General features: G+C 65.7%; 2 protein-coding genes across 3 annotated transcripts; one reads left to right on the top strand and one right to left on the bottom strand.

Annotated features, from left to right (window-relative positions):
* Positions 1-40: 40 nt before the first annotated feature.
* Positions 41-12365, top strand: LOC141961934 (kinesin-like protein KIF18B). 2 transcript variants are annotated; one of them, XM_074909320.1, is made up of 16 exons: positions 41-147; positions 750-1150; positions 3881-4038; positions 4517-4621; positions 4895-5005; positions 6469-6666; positions 6854-7030; positions 7421-7495; positions 7614-7723; positions 8030-8138; positions 8377-8492; positions 9240-9454; positions 10221-10560; positions 11313-11408; positions 11594-11784; positions 12025-12365. In XM_074909320.1, exons 2-16 carry the CDS (start codon positions 835-837, stop codon positions 12138-12140), a joined length of 2433 nt encoding a protein of 810 aa, XP_074765421.1. In that variant the 5' UTR covers positions 41-147; positions 750-834; the 3' UTR covers positions 12141-12365. The 2 variants fall into 2 exon arrangements, with proteins under 2 accessions (XP_074765421.1, XP_074765422.1); XM_074909321.1 differs by lacking the exons at positions 41-147; positions 750-1150 and adding an exon at positions 2786-3460.
* A 3047-nt stretch (positions 12366-15412) lies between these two features.
* On the bottom strand, positions 15413-18455 carry LOC141961800 (glial fibrillary acidic protein-like). Its single transcript, XM_074909137.1, has 6 exons — positions 17989-18455; positions 17349-17409; positions 17034-17129; positions 16798-16959; positions 15850-15975; positions 15413-15637 (listed from the first exon to the last, which is right to left on the bottom strand). Exons 1-6 carry the CDS (start codon positions 18453-18455, stop codon positions 15413-15415), a joined length of 1137 nt encoding a protein of 378 aa, XP_074765238.1.
* Between the last annotated feature and the right edge of the window lie 2393 nt (positions 18456-20848).

The following is a 20848-nucleotide window of genomic DNA, read 5'->3' as shown; positions in this document are numbered from 1 at the left end:
ACAGCCAATGGGAGGGCGAGGCGGGAAGAGCGGCCAATGAGGAGCGAGGGCAGGAAGATCGGCCAATGAGGAGCGAGGGCGTGAAGAGCGGCCAATGAGGAGCGAGGGCGGGGCCTGCGCGGCCGTTGGCAGCGGAGCGGCGGGAGGGTCCGTTGAGGCTTTGGGTGCGCGGGGGGCGAGGAGCGGGAGCGCGGGGGGCAGGTCTGGGGCCCTGGGGGCGGGTCTGGGGCCCTGGGGGCAGGTCTGGGGCCCTGGGGGCGGGTCTGGGGCCCTGGGGTGGGCGGGCCGGGGCTCGGAGGGGTGGGGAGGGCTGGGAGTGCCTGCGGGGCCGGGGGAGGCGGTGTGGGGGGCCGGGGGCCTTAGGAAGGGCCTTGGGTGGGCAGAACGAGGGGCCCGAGGGAGGCTGGGGGGGCTCGAAGGTGGCAGCGTGGAGGGGGGGGCGGGCTACAGAGGCCCGAAGGGGAGGGGGTGGGACGGCGTCCCTGGAGGGGGCGGGCAGGGCTGTGGGAGGGGGTTGTGGGGGCCTGAAGGGGGTGTGGGGCCGTGAGAGGGGCTGCAGGGACCAGAGGGGGGTGTAGGCCGGGGGGGACGGGGCTGAAGGGGTCGGGCCGTGGGCGGGTGTTAACGGCAGCTCTGGGGGCACCAGCGGGGATCAGGACAGGGAGGGGGTGCGAGGCCTTGCCCAGCTGTGGGCTCCCCTCCACCCCCTCAGCCTCAGCTGACCCATTCCCCCCCACCCCCCCCCACAGTGCGTGAGGCCCTTGGGACGTTGGAGCCCGGTGCCGTTGTTCTCCAGGCAGTGCCGCGCCCCCATCGCAGCACCCCCCTGTCACCATGATGCTGGGGCCCCCGCCCCAGGAGGGCTCTGTGGCTGTTGTGGTGCGTGTGCGGCCCCGCGCTTCCTGTGAGCGAGAGCGGGCCGCACGCCCCGTCCTGCATGTCGTTGACCAGCACATCCTCGTCTTCAACCCTGAAGAGCACAGTGGCCCCCCCAGCAGTGTGCTGCCCACTCACGGGCCCAAGCACCACAGCAAGGACCTGAAGTTTGTCTTTGACCGAGTTTTTGGGGAGGGGGCCACGCAGGAGGAGGTGTTCCAGCACACCACCCACGCGTTGTTGGACAGCGTCCTCAATGGCTACAACTGCTCCGGTAAGACCCGGAGGGTCCTCCTTTGATCAGAAACCCAGAATAATCCAGGATAATAAAGATCTTGAAGCTCCTCCTGTCCAACCACAAACTTCACACTGACCATTCCCGACTCCACCAGATCCCTCAGTGCTGGCTCAGCCCGACTCTTCAACCCCTCTAGGGATAGGGACTCCCCCCCTGCCCTGGGCAGCCCATTCCAACGCCCAACAGCCCCTTCTGCAAAGAAAAACTTCTAAAATCCTTGCAGGAGCTCCTGTCCCATCTGCTCCCAGGCAGGGTGGACTCAGTGGAGCTGTTCATTTATTGTGGAAGCCCTAAGCAGCTGGGGATATGAGGGTACACAACAGCAACACGCAAACATGCAGCCTGAAACTTGGTGCTGGCACCAAGCTGGTGTGACTGTGAGTGTGATCGGGACAGGGACGATCCTGACATGGAAATGTCGAATCTCCCCCTGGGGAGCAATGAGGAGAAGCAAAACCTGAATAAGAGCAACTTCCGGAGTCACAGGATGGTTTGGGTTGGAAGGAACCTTGAAAGATAATCCAGTCCAACCCTCCTGCGATGGGCAGGGACATGTGTCACTAAATCTGGTTGCCCAAAGCCCCGTCCAACCTGGCCTTGAACCCTGCCGGGGGGGGGCAGCCACAGCTTCTCAGGGCAACCTGTGCCAGGGCCTCACCCCCCTCACAGGGAAGAATTCCTGCCTTACGTCCAGTCTAAACCTGCCCTCTGTCACTTAAAAGCCGTTGCCCCTTGTCCTGTCACTGCAGGCCCTGGTAAAAAGTCTTTCTCCGACTTTCCTACAAGCCTCTTTCTATACATTGAGAGGCCTCAGTAAGGTCTCCCCGAGCCTCCTCCTCTCCAGGCTGAGCACCCCCAGCTCTCAGCCTCTCCCCGCAGCAGCGCTGTCCCAGCCCTCAGACCGTTCCCGTGGCCTCTGGCCCCGCTCCCACAGGTCCATGTCTGTCCTGTGCTGGGGACCCCAGAACTGGATGCAGGGCTCCAGGGGGAAAAGGATTTGTGGGGAGGAAATGGTGAGGAGGGACCTGGCTGGGCTGGAAAAGCAGGAACAGTGGGAGGATGAAGACAGAGGAGTGCAAAGTCTCCCAAGTTGGGTCTGGGGCTGCATCTGCAGGGACATTTCTAGCTCAGACAGAGATGTAGGTAGACTGGATGCAGGTAGAGTTGAGGATTTCCAAAGGAGGGCTCCAGAGATGAGCCAAGGGCTGGACAGAGAGGGGAGACTGAAGGAGATGGGTCTCTTCTCCCTGGAGAGGAGAAGAGTCCGGGGCGAACCTCATCAGTTTTTGAGGACTTAAAGGGCAGCTTTGGAGAGGATGGGGGCTCTCTGGTCACAAGTTGAAGACAAGGGGCAGCAGGGACATGTTGAACCAGGAGAGGTTTCATCTCAGTAGAAGACATTTTTTACAGTGAGGACATTCACTGGCACAGCCTCCCCAGGGGCATAGTGGAGTCCCAAGGGCTGGGGGTGTTCAAGATGCCATTGGACAGGGTGCACGATGATCTCATCTGGGCTCCCCTTCCCACAAAAGCTCAGACCAGATGATCTCTCCAGGTTCCTCACAGCCTGGGTGTGCTGTGGTTCTGTGATGCTGGGGGCCACAGCGGTGCTGGAGGGGATGGAGGTGGGCGTTGGGGCAGAAATGAGGCTGGGCAGGTGCTTTCCAGGCATTCTGAGGGACAAGGATGACATGCTCTCCGCTCTGCTAGGGTGGGAAGGATGGCGAGAAATCAGGTGGATCTGTGGCGCAAAGAGCCCCTTGCTTTTGCCATCCCTTCGCAGCCCGAATCGCGGTGAGGGGCAGAGCTTTGGGAGGATGCTGGGTTTGGGAGCGGGATCTGGGGTGAAGCAGACACATCTTGGGGTGCTTTGGGGTTTGCCGTGCCCCTTGTGAGCATGCCGCAGGCTGGCAGCTCTGTAAAGCCAGGTCTGAAAGCTCCTTGCTGGGTCTGAAAGCTCCTCGCCTGCCGCCGCAGCCCCCCGTGCTGTTGGCAGGCTGTCAGCAGACGAGCGGCTTAACGAGCACATCACTTGTGTGAGGCAGCACCGTGCGGGAGAGGCTGCTCTCCTGTCTAATCATGTGCCGGGCCGGGCACTGGGACCGGAGGATGCTATTCCTGGCTCTCCGGCATGCTCTGCGAGCTGCTGAAGGCTGCCTCTGTCACTGTGCCCACCTGGCAGGCACGTCTCGTGTCTCTATCTGCATAAAATAACTCCAGGATCCTCAAACGAGAGTTGCCAAGCCCCGAGTGCTGCTATTGGGGGGACGGGCTGAGGCTCTCTGGGTTAGTGTGTCCTGCTCTGATGGTGACGCTTCAAAGAGTGTTGAAAGGGGGGGTGGGGGGGTGAGATGAATTACCAGGTCTGGAAGAAGAAACGCCTTCTGGGGAGAGGTGGGGGAATGGGGCTGCTCGGCTTGTTAAAAAGCAGGTTCAGGGGTGACTGGAGCATCCAAGCACGTGATGGTTTGGGGACTCGTTCTGTCTCTGCTAAATGAGAGAGGCTGCAGTGAGAAAAAAAACTGCACTGAGGGGTCGAGTGGCAAACGTGGAGGGGAATTGGCTTTGGCTTGTCTCTGCAAAGGCTGTGAGCAGCCCCCGCCGCAGGGGTTGCTGCGGGAAGCTCTCCTCTCCGGCAAGGAGTGCACTTTCCGCCGCTCCTGTTAATTAACGATCGTTGCAACCCTCCACCCTTTCTCTTCCCAGTGTTTGCCTACGGTGCGACAGGAGCAGGGAAAACCTACACCATGCTGGGCTCGGAGGAAAGCCCTGGCATCATGTACCTCACCATGGTGGAGCTGTACAAGAGGATCGAGGCCAGGCAAGAGGAGAAGAGCTGTGAGGTGCTCGTCTCCTACCAGGAGGTACGCCGCGTCCGAGCCGGGTCCCCTCCTGCCTCCGGGTCACCGTGACTAGGACCTGGGGTTGATCCAGACCCTGCAGTGCCACACTCAGGGTACCCGCTGCACTGACAGCTGTGCCCGGTGTCCCCAGGGCAGCCTTAGAGCTTGGCTGGAAGCAGGCTCACCCACCCAGTTTGGAGAACTGGTGCTGCTGGTTTCTCCCACCTGGAGCCTGGGGCATTTTCTGCTCCTTGCCGTGGTCCCCGAGCAACGAGGGCTTCCTGGCTTTGGAGGAGTGGTGGCGTGGTGACTTGCCAGTGAAGCCCTCCCAAGCTCTCCTCTGCATTGAGAGCCCCCTCAGCTGCTCTTGGTGTAACGAGGCCCCAGAGGTGGCATCGGGGGGACACCAGGTTGTGCGTGACACTGGGGCACAAAGTTCCTCTCCCTGCTCCCCGTTGGGTAACCAAACCTCAGCCTTCCGTGGCGTTCCCTGCTCCAGGTGTACAACGAACAGATTCATGACCTGCTGGAGCCCAAGGGCCCTCTGGCCATCAGGGAGGATCCTGAGAAAGGAGTCGTGGTTCAGGGTCTCTCCTTCCACCAGGTGGGTAGAGAAATGGGCACAAGGTCTGGGCACCGCTGCGCCTGCACCAGTTCTGACAGCGGATGCGTGTCCCGGGGCCGTGGGGGGTGTGAGGGCGCGGGGGTGCCATCTGCGCGGCTCCTGGCGGACAGCAAACGCCACCCTGAGCTGAGAGGAGCCCCGCGGAGCTGCAGGATGCCTCAGCCTACGCCGCCGTGGCTGCTGGGTGCTGGGTTGTCTCGGTGCTTGCGTACGGGCTGCGCTGACGCCCGCCCTCTGCCCGTTCTCTCCCAGCCCGCGTCGGCAGAGCAGCTGCTGGAGATGTTGGCCAACGGCAACAGGAACCGGACGCAGCATCCCACCGACGCCAACAGCACCTCCTCCCGCTCGCACGCCATCTTCCAGGTGAGGGCTGGGGGTTGCAGTGTCGCTCGGGATTTGTGCTGAGAAGGGGGCGAGGGAGCCAGCCTGTGCCAGGACCCGGGGTTCCTGCCCCTGCTCCTGCTGTGCCACAGGAAAAATCGGTGGGTCCTGGCCCTGAGAAGAGAGGTGTGGGTCTGGGCAGGCCAGTAGCCAGCGCTGCAGCAGGACAGCACACACTGGTCACGCTGGTGGCCACGTCTCCCAGACAGCCCCAGACTCCCAGCTTGGTGTTAGGGGTCCCAAGGGCTGAAATTTCCCTTTGTGCTTTTGTCTCTTGTCAACTCAGCGTGTGGGAGCTGCACCTAAAACCTTCCTCAGAGCAAAGGGGCCGCGTATCGCTGGCTCCTGCTTGTGCCTCCCCCCAGGTGCCGCAGGCAGGCAGTGTGCTCCGTCGTGTCTCCCCCGGCTCTGAGCCGGGAATTCCGCTCCCCCGGGGCTCTGTGAATTTGCTCCCCGGTTTCTCGGTGCTCTCCTACACAAACCTGCCAGTTGATTTCAATTCCAGCCAGGCCCTTCCCCGAATTAGCAGGGCCGTCACGGCTGCGTGGGGAGACAGAGGGCTCTGACTGCAATTTCATTCTGAACCTGGTGCCTTGCCCGTTGCTGCTTGCAGGGGGAAGTCCAGGTGTCTGGATGCTTTCCCAGCCGGGCTTGTCACTGGGTGCTGGATTCCCGCCTGCCGTGAATCCATGAGCTGTGCTGGAACTCTGCCCTGCCCGGCAGGCAAACCACAGTCTGGTGAGGATGCAGGATCGGTTACCAGCCTCCAGCATCTATCTCTGTGGCACCTCCAGGCCATGCAGGAGCCGCTCCTGGGGGGCTGAGGGGGTTCCAGGGCGGTGGGGGAAGTGTTTGCTCCTCCTGGGAGATCTTGAGAGATGCTGAAGGGGAAGTTACGGAGCAGTGCTGTGGGTGACTCTCAGTGGCTGTGTCCCTCCTCGCCTGCACCAGCTGGGAACTGGGCTGGGCACCGCCAGCCCTGCTTGGATGCCTCCCTGGGGCACTGCGAGGCTGTGTCTGGGGGCTTGCAGCCCCCACTGGCATCTGAGATTTCTGGAAAAACCCACAGTCGGAGTCAGGGCTGGGGCTGCCACCGTGCATGAGCACATCCTGGATGATGCCAGGGCTTTGGGTTGGGGTGTTGCCCTTTGGGGACGCGACCAGCTGTACCCCACTCGCTCACCAAGTGCAGGAGACGCTGATTATTTTCCGCAGCTCTGTCCCGTCTTGCGAGATCCCTTCCGTGGCTTTGCTGCTCAAGTCATCGCCGAGTTTTTGCTTGTCTTCTCAGCATGCCGGGCCCCTCCTTTCCTGCCGCTCGATCTCACGCCTGCGTGATCCGCTCCGCCATCGTTTCACAAACATTGAAACCGGTGATGCTGGCTCCAACCAGCAGCCCCACGAGCCTGGTGGAGCTGCAGCCTCACCCACCTCTGTCCTCGCAGATCTACGTGAAGCAGCAGGACTGCACTGGCGGCCTCGCTGGCGACCTGCGAGTGGCCAAGATGAGCCTGATCGACCTGGCAGGCTCGGAGCGAGCTTCGGTCGCCAACACCAAGGGAGAGCGGCTCCGGGAGGGCGCCAACATCAACCGCTCGCTGCTGGCCCTCATCAACGTCATCAACGCCTTGGCTGAGGCAAAGGTAACGCTGCTCCTCGCGTGGCCCCGCCGGGGTGGGCGGGTGAGCGCGGTGTCCTCCGGGGATGGTTCTGCCCGCGCGGTGAGGGTGGCAGCCTGGGCTGGGCTCCGAGAGGTGCCGTGGGATGAGGGTGGCCGCGCCCTTGCGGCACAGATTTGGAGCTGAGCAGAGCCTTGATCTCTTGGTACAGAGCAGGAAAAGCCACATCCCGTACCGGGACAGCAAGCTCACACGCCTGCTGAAGGACTCCATCGGCGGCCACTGCCGCACCATCATGATCGCCGCCGTGAGTCCCTCCGTCCTGGCCTACGAGGACACCTACAACACCCTCAAGTACGCCGGCCGGGCCAAGGAGATCAAGGTGTCGGTGAGGATCTGGCGTTGCGGCGGTGATCTGCTCTGTGTTTGGGAGCGGCTGGGGATGGCTGGGAAGGAGCCTGGTTTGTGGTGGGGGAGGTTAGTGGGTGCCTCCCTTATCCAGCTTGAGTTTTCCAGCCCTGGGGGTGCCGCTCTGGGCAGACAGCAGCGGATGAAGCTGCAGACAGTGTGTGCCCTGTCTTCGTGTAAAGCTCCTCAGCCCAGCACCCAGAAAGGCTTGTGACTGCGGCAGCAGGTCCCTGAGCGCAGCTCCTGTCCACTGCAGCCACCCTGGGGCTCCCTGGGGAGCCTGGAGGAGGCTGAGCAGCTCCAGCAGTGGGAGAGAGGTACGTGCAGCCCCAGTGCTGCTTTAACCTCTGCCTTGGCCCTGTCTCTGCAGCTGAAGAGCAACGTGACCAGCTCTGACGGCCACGTTAGTAAATACGCCGTCACCTGCGAGCGGCTGAGAGCGGAGGTGAGATGCTGGCGGGGAGGGGAGGGCTCTCGCTTTAGCTGTGGTTTGCTGGGGACGTGGAGCTCTGAGCTCCTGGGCTCGTGAAACCATCTGAGCAAGAGCTGATCCTTCCTCGCAGGTGGCAGATCTGCGGGCGAAGCTCCGGGTCTATGAGGACGCTGCCCGGGAGTCACAGAACCAGGCTCTGGCGCCGCTGGCTCCCTCCGGCTTCCCAGAGGGGCTGCCCAGGTGAGGCTGGTGGGGAGCAGGGACAGAGCTTGGTGGGACCTCCTGGTGTGCCCCGAGCCTGTGGGGTTTTAGTGCTGGTCAGAGCCCAGGTGTCCATTAGAAAGCAGAGGAGCTTCTTTACTGGTGTGCACGTCACCTCGACTGGGCTCGGGGGCAGTTATGAGCGTGGCAGAGCACAGTGCACAAAGCTGGGCTGCAAAGGCCTAATCCTCTTCTCCTTGATCCATCCCAAAACTTCTTGGGCAAAGTGACAGCTTCCCCAGAGGATCTTCTCTGGCTCAGTGGCTGCTTCTCTGCCTTCTGCAGGTTGGAGGAAGCTGTCCCACAGACCAGCGTGGCTCAGAGGAGTGATGGAGAGCAGCAGGAGCTGGGAGCTGGACAGTCTGTTGGGATGCCAATGGAGCTGGAGGAGGAGGTGAGAGAAGGGGTGCTGTGATGAGTGGGGCCTGGTGGGGGGCTCACATACCCTCGTGGGGTACCCTGGGCACGCTGGGAGAGGGCAGGAACTCACCCGGTCCACGGGCTCCTGGCTCAGCGTGTGGGGGGCTGTGGACTGCTGGCAAAACCCCTTAACTTCCCAGCTAACGGGGAATTTGGGGAACAAACTCAGCTCGGAGATGGGCTAATGCTGCGCTTTTGGGTGATTGCTCCAGGCTCCAGAGGAAAGGCCTCCCAGCAGCCCCAGAGCAGCCCACCAGGCAGACGTCCAGCTGGAAGGGAAGACACCAAGGTGCCTTCTGCAGGGGTTGTCTGGCAGCCGGGCAGAGACGTGAGTGTCCTCGTGTCGTTCCCACATGTTGCTTCCTCATGTTTGCCTGCGGAGGATGGGCTGCCCACCCTCCTGTTGCATCCTGTAGCCATCCTAAGGGCTGTCCAGAAGGACGTGGGACCAGGTCTTTGTCTGCAGATGACAGCCGGCCCTGTAAAATAAGGGATTTGGCTCCTGGAGATCTAATCCCATGGGATAGTCTCTCCTGGAAATGCAGCAGTGAAGGTTTCCAGGCACAGCCACCGTGTGAGCCTTAAGTGCGCGTTGTTAGTCCTGAAATTACCTCTGCGAAGTCTTTCCTCTTGCCGCTGCTCCCCCGGGCCCTGCCCTGGCAGGGCTCCCGTGGCACCATCTGCTGATGTCTCTGCCCCAGGCATCTTGGCAGAATGAACCTCTTTGGAAAGGCCTCTTGAGGGAGGCTGGCCTTGACGTGTGCCTGGATCTGTCTGCCTCTGCCGGAGCTGACAAGTGTCTGAAGCCCGGCAGAGCCTGCAGGTGCCGTTTTGTCCCTGTAACTAACAGGTAAACACACAACTCACAGCTCGGGTTGTCCAGGAAGAGATTTACAACTTGGGTATCTCTCGACTTCAGTTTGCCTCTCTTGCCCCAAAACTCTGCTAACAGGCTCTGCCCCGCCCAAGGAGGTGTCTCAGAGGTGATGCTGGTGCTGCTGGGCCTCCGTTACTGGTGACGCTGGCTCACGCTCGCCTGCTAACTGGTTCTTGGGTCTGTCTCTCTCTGTCCCAGGCTCCTGGCTGCCGTCCTGAACGTTGCCCGAAAGCAATACGCCCTCCTGAAGGCTGCCGCCCTCCTCACTCCTGCCATGGTCTCCGAATTTGAGGACCTGGAGCGCCTGGTCAGTCAGGAGGCTGGTGTAAGCGGGGAGCAAGCCACGTCTGCAAAGGGAGCCGCAGAGATCGGCGGGGCCAGCCCTGCCCAGAGGATGCAGCAGGGCTGTGAGGGTGAGAAGCTGGGGCCGTCGGTGCTGCCCCCTCTCTTTTGTCTCGGTGTGCGCTGGAGGAGCCGGTGGCGGGGGGGCAGCTCCCAGCTGTGGGCACAGGGCAGGGAGATGAGTTTCTCCTGACTCCTCCTGACGTGGCACCCAGCGGGTTCTGCCCAGAGCGGCTGCAGCCTCGCTTTGTAGAGCGACTGGGGCTGGCCAGCACCGCCGGGAGCCCGGGGCACGGCCGGAGCCAGGAGCAGCCCTTGTCTCCGGGGAGCTCAGCATGTGTGTGCGAGTCAGCATAAACGTGAGGGATATTTCTGCTCCTGGAGACCAAAACAGCAGTTCTGATCCTCATTTGTCCTCCTCTTGTTTACTCCTCCATGGAACATTTGTCCCAGCCAGCCTGGCTGTAGCCTCCCAGCCGGCAGCCTGCATCTGACCAGGGCTGAGCTCTCCCTCCTCATCCTCAGGGCCGATGCACGATGCCCATAGCGAAGCCGTGGGCGCTGCAGACCCTGTGTTCCGGGCACAGACCGGGCGTTGCCGCAGGGCACTTGCTTTGGGCCCAGCCTGATGCCTTTAGGATTAGTTGTGCTGGCTCTTTTCCTCTCGGTTTAAGGTGGTTGGATGGAAACACCCGCTGGCAAACGGCTGCTGTAGGGCTCGCTGGGCTGACCTCCGCCGAGCTGTGACGGGGGGCTGTGAGGGGGATGCCCCGGGCTTTGCGGGTGCCTGGGAACTGCAGACAAGGAGGTGACTCTGTTTCTTCTCTGCTCCTTCAGCCCAGGTGTCTGTCGCCGTGCCCAGCACCCCCGGGATGAGTGGCACCGTGCAGCGCTTGCAGGACCTCGCTGCCCCCTGCAGCCCCACGTCGGTGGCTCCTGGCCCGATTAAGAAGAGGGGGACTACAACAAGTCACATGTCCCCGGTGTCATCGGCTGCCCAAAACCGCCGCACGCTGCCTGCTGTGCCCGTTCACAACCTGAACGAGACTTTTGAGGTCTCCAACAGCAGTGGTTCACCCAGCGTGGCCGAGGCAGCTGCCTCCAGCCTGCCAGAATTCTCCATCTGGGAGAGCGTCCAGAGCCACCTAAACAAGCAGGACGGCCCCGTCGTGCCCCAGTAAGTGCTGGCCTGGGGGGGTTAACTGTGGTTTTGGGGCTCCCCCCTCCACGATCTTGCTGTCTGGGTGAATCCTCCGTGGATCGCTGCAGCTCTGCTAAGGGGGGAGACTGGGCAGAAAACACTCAGCCTGCAGACAGGCAGCCAGCGGTCCGAGCTCGTGTGTGAATCGCTGTCAAAGATATAAAAAACATTCCAAGGAAATCTATTTCTCCCTTTGGGGCCCTTCTGGAGCCCCGCGTGCTGGCTGGGAAGCAGGTGGGGCCTCACCTCTGCTCCCAGAGAGGTTGGAGCGAGGGTTGGGACTGCACACTCTGGGGTTTTGCGTTTTATTGTTTAGTTGGTAGTTTGGGGTTTTTTTATTGCCGGTGCTTCAAAGGGGCTCTGGATTTTCCAAAGCTCTGTGAATCTGTGAGAGCATCCAAAGGCAGAGATGGGCATGGCCTTGGTAACGCAGGACACCCCGAGGTCTCCCCGTCTCCTCCTGCAGCTCTAGGAAATGGTTCCTACCGAGGGAACTGGGGACACTGAGGTCCAGGGGAACAGCCCGAGCACCTCAGGGAGCAGCAGTAGCCAGGCGGCTGACGCCTCCTGTGCCGCTCTCCTGAGGATTTACCCCTCTTGGAACGGTTTTCCCCTACAAAACCGGGCAGGTTTCCTGTGACTCCTGTTCCCTGCGGGCGGATGGTGTTGGCCTGGCTGCCTCGCAGCCTCACGAGAGCGGGCACTAACTCCCTTCTCCTTGGCCGCAGAGCCTGTGCCCCGGTGTCTGCCGTGAAGGGTTCCTCCATCCCCAGGCCCTCCGTGGTCTCCAAAGCCCCTGCGCAGAAGCGGAGGCGAGTGGAGAGGTGAGGCAGCCGCCGGCCCCCCGTGCCCCAGAGCGCCCCGCGCAGGCAGCAAGGGCTGGCAGCTGCCTGGGGCTCGAGCCCCCGTCCCTGCCTGCGTCGGCCCCACCTCACCTGTGACACGTGGGGACGCGGGGGGGCTCCGCCCTGAGCCTCGCGGGTTTAAAACGGCCCCTTTCTCTCCACAGCGCTGCTCCCCCCACCCTGGGTGGGCTCCAGAGCTGCAGCACCCCGAGATCTGCGCAGCCCTCCCGCGCCCCTCCGCTCCCGGGCAGGCGCCTGGGGAAACCCTCTGCCCGCAGCACCACGGGCTGCAAGAGCGTTCCCTGCGGCAGGGCAGGCACCAAGCGGGCGCTGGACCAGCCCCCTTCCGGGTCAGGTGAGGAAAATACCTCGAACTGGGAGGTTTGCTGCTGGTGGAAGATGCTCTTTGGGGTTTGCTGCTTCCTGGCTGTAGCCAGAGCCTCGGGGAAGGCTGGTGGGTGCTTGGGGAGGGGCAGAAAGGAGGAGGGGGCTGGCAGCACCTGGATCTCTGTCGGGGCCGGGGGGGACGGGACCTGGGTTTGCTGCTTTTACCCAGCAGCTGCCTAATGCACTTCCCTCCTCTTTCCATCCTCAGAGCATCCTGCGGGCCCTCTCTCCTGGAAGGGCAGCAGAAGGACCACCAAAGAGCTCGTGGCCCTGGGCAGTGCCCCCCCTGCTCCCACCCCCCAGCCAATGAAGCTCTTATGCTGATGGCTCCTGCACCCAGGATCCCCGGCAGTGTCCCAACCCAGGTGCCAAACTTCTTCCTTTCTCTCGTAGCCCTGTCCCACCCTTCCTGCAGCCACACAACAATTCCTGCAGCCCTTCTTGTACCCCTGCAGTCACCCCCAGCCCCCTCCTGTTCACCGTCCCAGTTACGTCCCCTGTCGTATCATACTAAGAAATAACATGTATTTTTAATAAACCTTTTTCGTTTCCAACCAGAGGGGAGAGGGGAGACGTGCGGCTGTTTCTTCTCGCCTCCCCCTCGCCCAGGGAGCTGGGATGGGGAAGCAGCTCCCGTCTGAGCGGGCCTGGAAAAGGCCCTTGCTCGTGGGGGTGGGCTCTGTCGGGGCTTCCCCCATCTCCCATCATCCCCGGGACCCCGTGGGTGCCTTCTGCCCCCTCTGCTGTGCCCGGGGGGCTCTGGGGCGCTCGCTCCGTGTCCCAGAGTGCCGGCAAGCACCGGCTGCTGCTGCTTTGCGGGGCGAAAAGTGTTTCTGCTAAAACCCCATGGCCACCATCCCTGTCTCCGTGTGACGCTGGGGGCTCCTGGCTCCAGCCGCCTGCACAGCAGAGAGCTCCCCGCATCCCTGCCTGGGGACCACACCTGTCCCCCGACACCCCTGCGACCCCCTTTCCTGCCGTGCCAGGGCACATCTGGCCACGGGCACATCTGCTTGCCTGCCCCAGCTCCTCGTAGCCACCCCCAGAGGTGACCAAGCGTGGTGGGAGCAGGACGGGGAGGGAGGACCCAGCTGCGGGTGTGCTGCTGTCCCACAGGGACCGGGGTCACCGGCTCCTTCTGCACTACTTCCCTGCCTGGCAGCGGCTGATCTCGCCTTTGTCTTCTCAGAGCGTGGAAGCTTCTAATTAACACTTGCAGCCCGCTCCCAGTTCGTTTGTCTCATTAAGGGGGGCCGGGGAGGAGGAGGGGGAGAGCCCAGCTCTGCCTGCCGGCAGGGACAGCTTTCTGTGCTTTGATCCCGGCCGGCAGGAGCTGGGAGAAAATCAACCTCTGGGGAGCGGCGCGGGGGCTGGCGAGGACCCCGCCGCGCCCCCAGCCCCGTCCTGCCCCGCCAGGACTGTGCACGCCAGGGGACTTCAGAGAGTCCCGGGGGACGGAGGAGCCCTGTCACCAGGGGCTGTCACCCAGCACACGTTCCCAGGGCTGCCACTCTTCCGGGAGGCCAAGTGTCACTTGCGGGGTACATCGGGGCCCCAAGCCGGGCGTTCCTGTGGGCAAACCCCTGCCCGCCGCTGGTGACAGCGGCTCAGGACAGCTGGGGGACACGGGCCTGCCTGGGGGCGAGGAGCTTCTGGGGATTCGAGGGGGATGTGGCAGCAAGCGGTTGTCTCGGAGCGCCGCCCGAGTGCCCCCAGTCGCACCAGTATGAGCCCGCCCTGGCCCTGGGTGCCCACAGGTCACACCCGTGGGGCCACGGCTGTTGCCACGACACTTTCCAAGTGGCCGCGGTCGGTGGCCCGGCGACGGTGGCCGCGGTCCAGCGGGGCCTGGCGGCGTGTCCCCGTCCCCGAGCGGGCGGGGAGCCTTTCCCGGCCATCGGCTGCCATCTAGCTGCCAGCCGGCGGGAGCTGTCCCCCGCCCTGGCCCCGCTCCAGCCCCTCCTGGGACCCCCCCGGCTTCATCCAGCCGCCTCTTGGGGCCCCCACCCCGATGCCCCCACGAGTCCCTCGCGGTCCCCAAGCCCCCCGGCCCCCGCCGGCGCTGTCCCCGAGGCCTGGCCATGTCCCGCTGTGTGGCTCAGGGCTGGCGGTGGCCCCGTGCCCCTGGCTCTGTCCCCCCGCGTTTCCCGGCAGCGCCGGGCCCCGGCACAAAGAGACCCCGCGGGGGGGCCGGGCCCGCCGGCTCCGGCCCCGCACGAAGCCCCTTTCAGCCGCCCGGGGAGGGGTCCCGGCCCTCCCTCCTCCCCCCGCCGCCCCCGGCGGGCAAAAGCCCCCCCAAACTCAGCGCACAGGTGACGGGGACGCGGCCGCGCACCCACAGCAGCGGCTGGGGCAGGATCCGGCCCCCCCGAGCTGGGAAGGGGGGACCCGGCGCCCTGAGCCCCGGCCGGGCTCCGGCAGGACCAGGCGGCGCTTGACAGAGCCAGCGGGGGGGAAGGACTTGGGAGGCGTCAGGCTCTAATTAGCAGCCGGCCTTAATGAGCAGCCGGTCTTAATGAGCCGCCTGCCCGCGCTGCCAGACGGCCCGCACAGAGCCTCCGCCCAGGGGAGCCGGGGCCGGGCGGCGGGTGCGGAGCCGCTTGTGCCGGGGCTGGGCCCGGGGGGGCGACACGGGGAGCGGGCGGGGTGTGAGTCGTGAGAGAGACAGAGAGTGTGTGTGTGTGTGTGTCTGTGTGTCTGTGTGTGTGTGTGTGTCTGTGTGTGTGTGTGTGTGTGTGTGTGTGCGCACATGGGCATGGGGGGATGGAGACGTGTGTGCGTATGGACGTGTGTGTGCACCCAGCACCCACAGCGCCCTGGGCCCCCGCACCCAGCACCCCTGGGCCCCCACGGCCGTGCCCCCAGCACCCACGCCGCCCCAGGGGAATGTATCCCGCGCCCACGGAGCCCTGCAGCGCTGCCCCCAGCTCCCGCGGTGCCCACGGCCTCGCACCCCGCCTCGCACCCAGCACCCACCCGCCGGCTGCCCCACGGGTGCACCGCTGGGCTCTGCAGGCACCAGAACTAACCCAGGCACCGCGTCCTCGGCGGGGACAGCAGGAGCCCGCGCACGGGGCCAGCAGTGCCAGCGCCGGGCAGGGACAACGCACACCCCAGCTCGCTCACCAAAAATGAGGTTTGCTGCGGCGGGCGGAGGAAGCAAGCAGCCGATTCAATGTGAATGATAGAGCAAGCTTCAACTTTATTGAAAGAAATCACCCCTTATATAAGCACTCTGCAATAATCGTGCATACTACTCACAAATCTATTGGATACATGTAACAGGCTACATTATAATGTCCCAGCCCCCTGTGGCGTCTCAGACATGTCACAACATCTTCCCTCTTCTGGCCTGCCTCCTTTCCCAAGGTTGTTTTTACCGTCAAGGCCATTGTGTACCTCAGTTTCTCTCTTTGTTAACATAACAGTCTGTTGTTTGGCATAACTGTACCCTGGGTTTTTTCCTTTGTTTACCTCAGATGGCTGCAATCAGCTTCTGCAGAGACCCATGGCCTTGCTCTCTGCAAGCCGTTCTCCAGCAGTTTGGGACACGGCCGGGGAAGGGGCAGGGGCAGGACGAAGCCCCCGCTCTGCCATCACCTGCTCTCCTCGCCCTCCAGCAGTTTGCGGTACGTGGCGATCTCGATGTCGAGGGCCAGCTTGACGCTGAGCAGCTCCTGGTAGTCCTGCAGGTGCCGGGCCATCTCCTCCTTGAGGCTGCGGGTGTCCTCCTCCAGCCGTGCCACCGTGTCCTGGTAGCCGGCCGTCTCCAGGGCGTAGCGCTCCTCCAGCTCCCGCAGCTGCCTCTCCAGGGACTCGTTCTGGGGGACCCCGAGGGGACAGGACACCCTCCACCGCCGCCTTCTCCCGGGAGCTGGTGGCTCTCCGCGGTGCCCATCCACCTCCCACCCCTGGGGACCAGCCGTTCCCCCAGCAGCGGGTGGGGGTCCCCAGCGCCGTGCCAGGGAGCCCGGTGGCGGTGGCAGCCCCCCGATGCCGTGTCCCCCGCCCGCTCCCCGCAGCTGTCACCTACCGCACCCCGCAGAGCCTCCAGGTCGCAGGTGAGGGCCTGGAGCTGGCGCCGGTACTCGTTGGCCTCCTGCTTGGCGGCGCGCAGGGCCTCTGCGTGCCGGGCGGCCGCGGCCGTCAGGTCTGTGAACTGGGGGGGGACACGTGCCGTGGGATGTGTCCCGGTGGCACATGGCGTGGGGACACAGCCCTGCTCTGCTCCACTGCAGGGACGTGGCCCCACCAGCACGTGGCACACAGACACATCCCCGACCCGGCAGGGTGGTGGGACGGTGCTCACGGGACGTGTCACCAGAGCCCCGTGTCACTGGGGACGTGTCCCTGCTGCTGGGGCAGGAGGAGACAGTGCACACGGGACACGCCCTTGGTGTGGGCCTGGGGACATGTCCCTGTTCCTGCAGCCGTTGGGGACAGGCGGGACATCCCCAAAGGCGCGTGTCCCAGGGACATCCCAGCTCCCGGGAGGCCGTGGCCCCAGCAGCGCCTGTGGTGGGGACACATCCCTGCTGCCATGGGAGGAAGGGACGGCGCACGTGGGGCACGTGGCTGATGGCACGTGTCGTGGAGACGTGTCCCTGCTCCCTTGAGGTGACGGGACAGCGGACATTGGACACGTCCCTGACGGCAGGTGCTGCTGGGGACACGTCCCCGCCGTGCAGGTGGGAGGGATGGTGCCTGTGGAAGCCACCGGGAACGTGTCCCTGCTCCTGCGGGACAGTGCCTGTGGGCCCCGTCACTGGGAACACGCCTCAGGGACCGTGCCCGTGTCACTCCGCAGGGGGACACGTCCCCGCTCCCCGCGGGGACCAGGCCCGGACACGGGACACGGGCGGGGGCAGCGGGGATCCCAAACCCCACGCGCCACCCCCAGGCGGCGCCGCCCAGCCCCGAGGAGGTGACGCTCGGGAGGGGACAGCCAGGCCCCCCCGCCGGGCGACCGGCTCCGCCGCACCTTGGACTTGTACCACTCCTCGGCCTCCCGGACGTTGCTGGCGGCCGCGGCCTCGTAGCGGCTGCGGATGTCGCGCAGGGCGGCCGTCAGGTCCGGCTTGCTCGCGTCCACCTCGACGTGCACCCGCTGCCGGGCCAGCTGCTCCTGCAGCTCCCGCAGCTCCTGGGGGGACAGCGGGGCTCAGCCCGGCCCCGGCGAGCCCCGGGACTCCCCCCCAGCCCCCCGCGCGGGGTTACCTCCTCGTGGGCCTTGCGGAGGAAGGCGATCTCGTCCTGCAGCGTCCCCACCCGCCGCTCCAGGGCCAGGCGAGCCAAGGCAGCGGCGTCCACGTCCTGCCGCCGCGGGGGGAGAGGAGGGACCGTCCCCAGGGCCTGCTCCCTCCCGAGCTGCCCGGCCCTGCCCCGTGCTGCCCCGTTCTGCCCACCCCAAGGCACCCCAGCCCCCCACTGCCCGCTCCTGCCCACCCCTGCCCGTCCCCGCGGGAGGCTGAGCTGGGGGCTGAGCCCCTGGGCTGCAGGACGGGGGACGCAGGGTCCAGCCCCTGCCCTCACCTGCCTGTAGGCAGCCAGGTCGCTCTCGGCCTCCAGCCGCAGGGTCGCCTCGTCCTGCAGCCTGCGCCGGAGCAGAGGCACCGTTACTCACTCAGCACCGTTCCCCTCAGCATCGCTCCTCGTTAGGCGCAGTACTCGTTGGGCGCTGCTACTCGGTATTGCTGCTACTCATTAGGCGCTGCTCCTCGTCACCCTGAGCCCCAGGGATGGACCCCCCGGGCCGACACGGCCCTGCGCTCCCAGCACCCACACCCTGTGTCGGAGCACGTGCCCATCCCACACCCCCCGCCACCGTCCTGCGCTGTTCCCGGGGTCACCCTGGTCCCTGTTGCCACCCGCGGCCCCGTCACCACCCTGGTGCCCACCACTGCCCGGTCCCCAGGGCTACCCTGGTCCTGGTGGCCACCCTGGTCTCTGTCTCAGTGGCCAACCTGGGGATACCTGCTGTCACCCTGGTCCTTGCCACCGCCCTGGTCCCCAGATGACTGTGATCACCATCCTGGGGGCCACCTTGGTCCCTGAGGCCATCGTGCTGCTGGTGGCCCCCTTGCTCCCCATCCCCACCCCGCTCCCCATCCCCACCCTGGTCATGGTCGCCACCTTGGGCCCCAGGGCTACCCCAAGCGGGGCAGAGCCTTACTTCTGCTGGAGGCTGCCGAGGTCCTCGGCGAGGTTCTCCTTCTCGATCTCCAGACAGGCCTTGGCGGTGGCCAACTGCTCCACGTGGCGCCGCAGGTCACGCAGCTCCTCCTGGTAGACGTTCGGCAGACGCGAGGGCTCCTGCTCCCGCGCCTGGTGCAGCTCCACCACCAGCACCTTGTTCTGCTGCTCCAGCAGCCGGACCTTCTCGATGTAGCTGGCAAAGCGGTCGTTGAGCTCCATCATCTCCACCTTCTCGTTGGTGCGCGTCTCCCTGAACTCCGAGTTGAGCGCTGCGGCCAGCGAGAAGTCCATCCTGCCCAGCCCCAGGCGGGCACCCGTGCGGGGACCAGGCTGGGCGCTGCGGGGAGCCCGGAGCCGGGCGGGGGGGCTGGCGGGAAGCCCCCGGTAGCCCGGGGCGGCGGGGCCGATGCGGCGGCCGTAGGAGGAGAGCCGCTGGCTCTCCATGCCGAAGGGGGGGGCGTGATGGGCCCGGCCCGGGGGTTTTATGCAGCCCGGGGGCCCCCCCGTCACTGGCCACCGGGCAGGGAGCCCAAGTCCCGGCACAGCAGCAGGGGGGAGCTGTGCCCTAGCAGCCAGCCCGGGCACCGCAGCACGGCCCCCTGCCCCCGCGGCGGGCACTGGGGGGGCTGGGGCACACGCCAGGCTGGGAGGCAGAGCCGTGGCCGTGGGCACCCGTGGGGCAGCCGGCGGGTGGGTGCTGGGTGCGAGGCGGGGTGCGAGGCCGTGGGCACCGCGGGAGCTGGGGGCAGCGCTGCAGAGCTCCGTGGGCGCGGGATACATTCCCCTGGGGCGGCGTGGGTGCTGGGGGCACGGCCGTGGGGGCCCAGGGGTGCTGGGTGCGGGGGCCCAGGGCACTGTGGGTGCTGGGTGCACACACACGTCCACACGCACACACGTCTCCATCCCCCCATGCCCATGTGCGCACACACACACACACGCGCACACACACACACACACACACTCTCTGTCTCTCTCACGACTCACACCCCGCCCGCTCCCCGTGTCGCCCCCCCGGGCCCAGCCCCGGCACAAGCGGCTCCGCACCCGCCGCCCGGCCCCGGCTCCCCTGGGCGGAGGCTCTGTGCGGGCCGTCTGGCAGCGCGGGCAGGCGGCTCATTAAGGCCGGCTGCTCATTAAGGCCGGCTGCTAATTAGAGCCTGACGCCTCCCAAGTCCTTCCCCCCCGCTGGCTCTGTCAAGCGCCGCCTGGTCCTGCCGGAGCCCGGCCGGGGCTCAGGGCGCCGGGTCCCCCCTTCCCAGCTCGGGGGGGCCGGATCCTGCCCCAGCCGCTGCTGTGGGTGCGCGGCCGCGTCCCCGTCACCTGTGCGCTGAGTTTGGGGGGGCTTTTGCCCGCCGGGGGCGGCGGGGGGAGGAGGGAGGGCCGGGACTCCTCCCCGGGCGGCTGAAAGGGGCTTTGTGCCGGGGCCCGGCGCTGCCGGGAAACGCGGGGGGACAGAGCCAGGGGCACGGGGCCACCGCCAGCCCTGAGCCACACAGCGGGACATGGCCAGGCCTCGGGGACAGCGCCGGCGGGGGCCGGGGGGCTTGGGGACCGCGAGGGACTCGTGGGGGCATCGGGGTGGGGGCCCCAAGAGGCGGCTGGATGAAGCCGGGGGGGTCCCAGGAGGGGCTGGAGCGGGGCCAGGGCGGGGGACAGCTCCCGCCGGCTGGCAGCTAGATGGCAGCCGATGGCCGGGAAAGGCTCCCCGCCCGCTCGGGGACGGGGACACGCCGCCAGGCCCCGCTGGACCGCGGCCACCGTCGCCGGGCCACCGACCGCGGCCACTTGGAAAGTGTCGTGGCAACAGCCGTGGCCCCACGGGTGTGACCTGTGGGCACCCAGGGCCAGGGCGGGCTCATACTGGTGCGACTGGGGGCACTCGGGCGGCGCTCCGAGACAACCGCTTGCTGCCACATCCCCCTCGAATCCCCAGAAGCTCCTCGCCCCCAGGCAGGCCCGTGTCCCCCAGCTGTCCTGAGCCGCTGTCACCAGCGGCGGGCAGGGGTTTGCCCACAGGAACGCCCGGCTTGGGGCCCCGATGTACCCCGCAAGTGACACTTGGCCTCCCGGAAGAGTGGCAGCCCTGGGAACGTGTGCTGGGTGACAGCCCCTGGTGACAGGGCTCCTCCGTCCCCCGGGACTCTCTGAAGTCCCCTGGCGTGCACAGTCCTGGCGGGGCAGGACGGGGCTGGGGGCGCGGCGGGGTCCTCGCCAGCCCCCGCGCCGCTCCCCAGAGGTTGATTTTCTCCCAGCTCCTGCCGGCCGGGATCAAAGCACAGAAAGCTGTCCCTGCCGGCAGGCAGAGCTGGGCTCTCCCCCTCCTCCTCCCCGGCCCCCCTTAATGAGACAAACGAACTGGGAGCGGGCTGCAAGTGTTAATTAGAAGCTTCCACGCTCTGAGAAGACAAAGGCGAGATCAGCCGCTGCCAGGCAGGGAAGTAGTGCAGAAGGAGCCGGTGACCCCGGTCCCTGTGGGACAGCAGCACACCCGCAGCTGGGTCCTCCCTCCCCGTCCTGCTCCCACCACGCTTGGTCACCTCTGGGGGTGGCTACGAGGAGCTGGGGCAGGCAAGCAGATGTGCCCGTGGCCAGATGTGCCCTGGCACGGCAGGAAAGGGGGTCGCAGGGGTGTCGGGGGACAGGTGTGGTCCCCAGGCAGGGATGCGGGGAGCTCTCTGCTGTGCAGGCGGCTGGAGCCAGGAGCCCCCAGCGTCACACGGAGACAGGGATGGTGGCCATGGGGTTTTAGCAGAAACACTTTTCGCCCCGCAAAGCAGCAGCAGCCGGTGCTTGCCGGCACTCTGGGACACGGAGCGAGCGCCCCAGAGCCCCCCGGG

The sequence above is a fragment of the Athene noctua genome, chromosome 6, assembly GCF_965140245.1.
Source record: "Athene noctua chromosome 6, bAthNoc1.hap1.1, whole genome shotgun sequence".
In the NCBI taxonomy this organism is placed as follows: domain Eukaryota; kingdom Metazoa; phylum Chordata; class Aves; order Strigiformes; family Strigidae; genus Athene; species Athene noctua.
The sequence above is the reverse complement of the archived record's forward strand: the minus strand, read 5'-3'. Positions and strand labels throughout refer to the sequence as shown.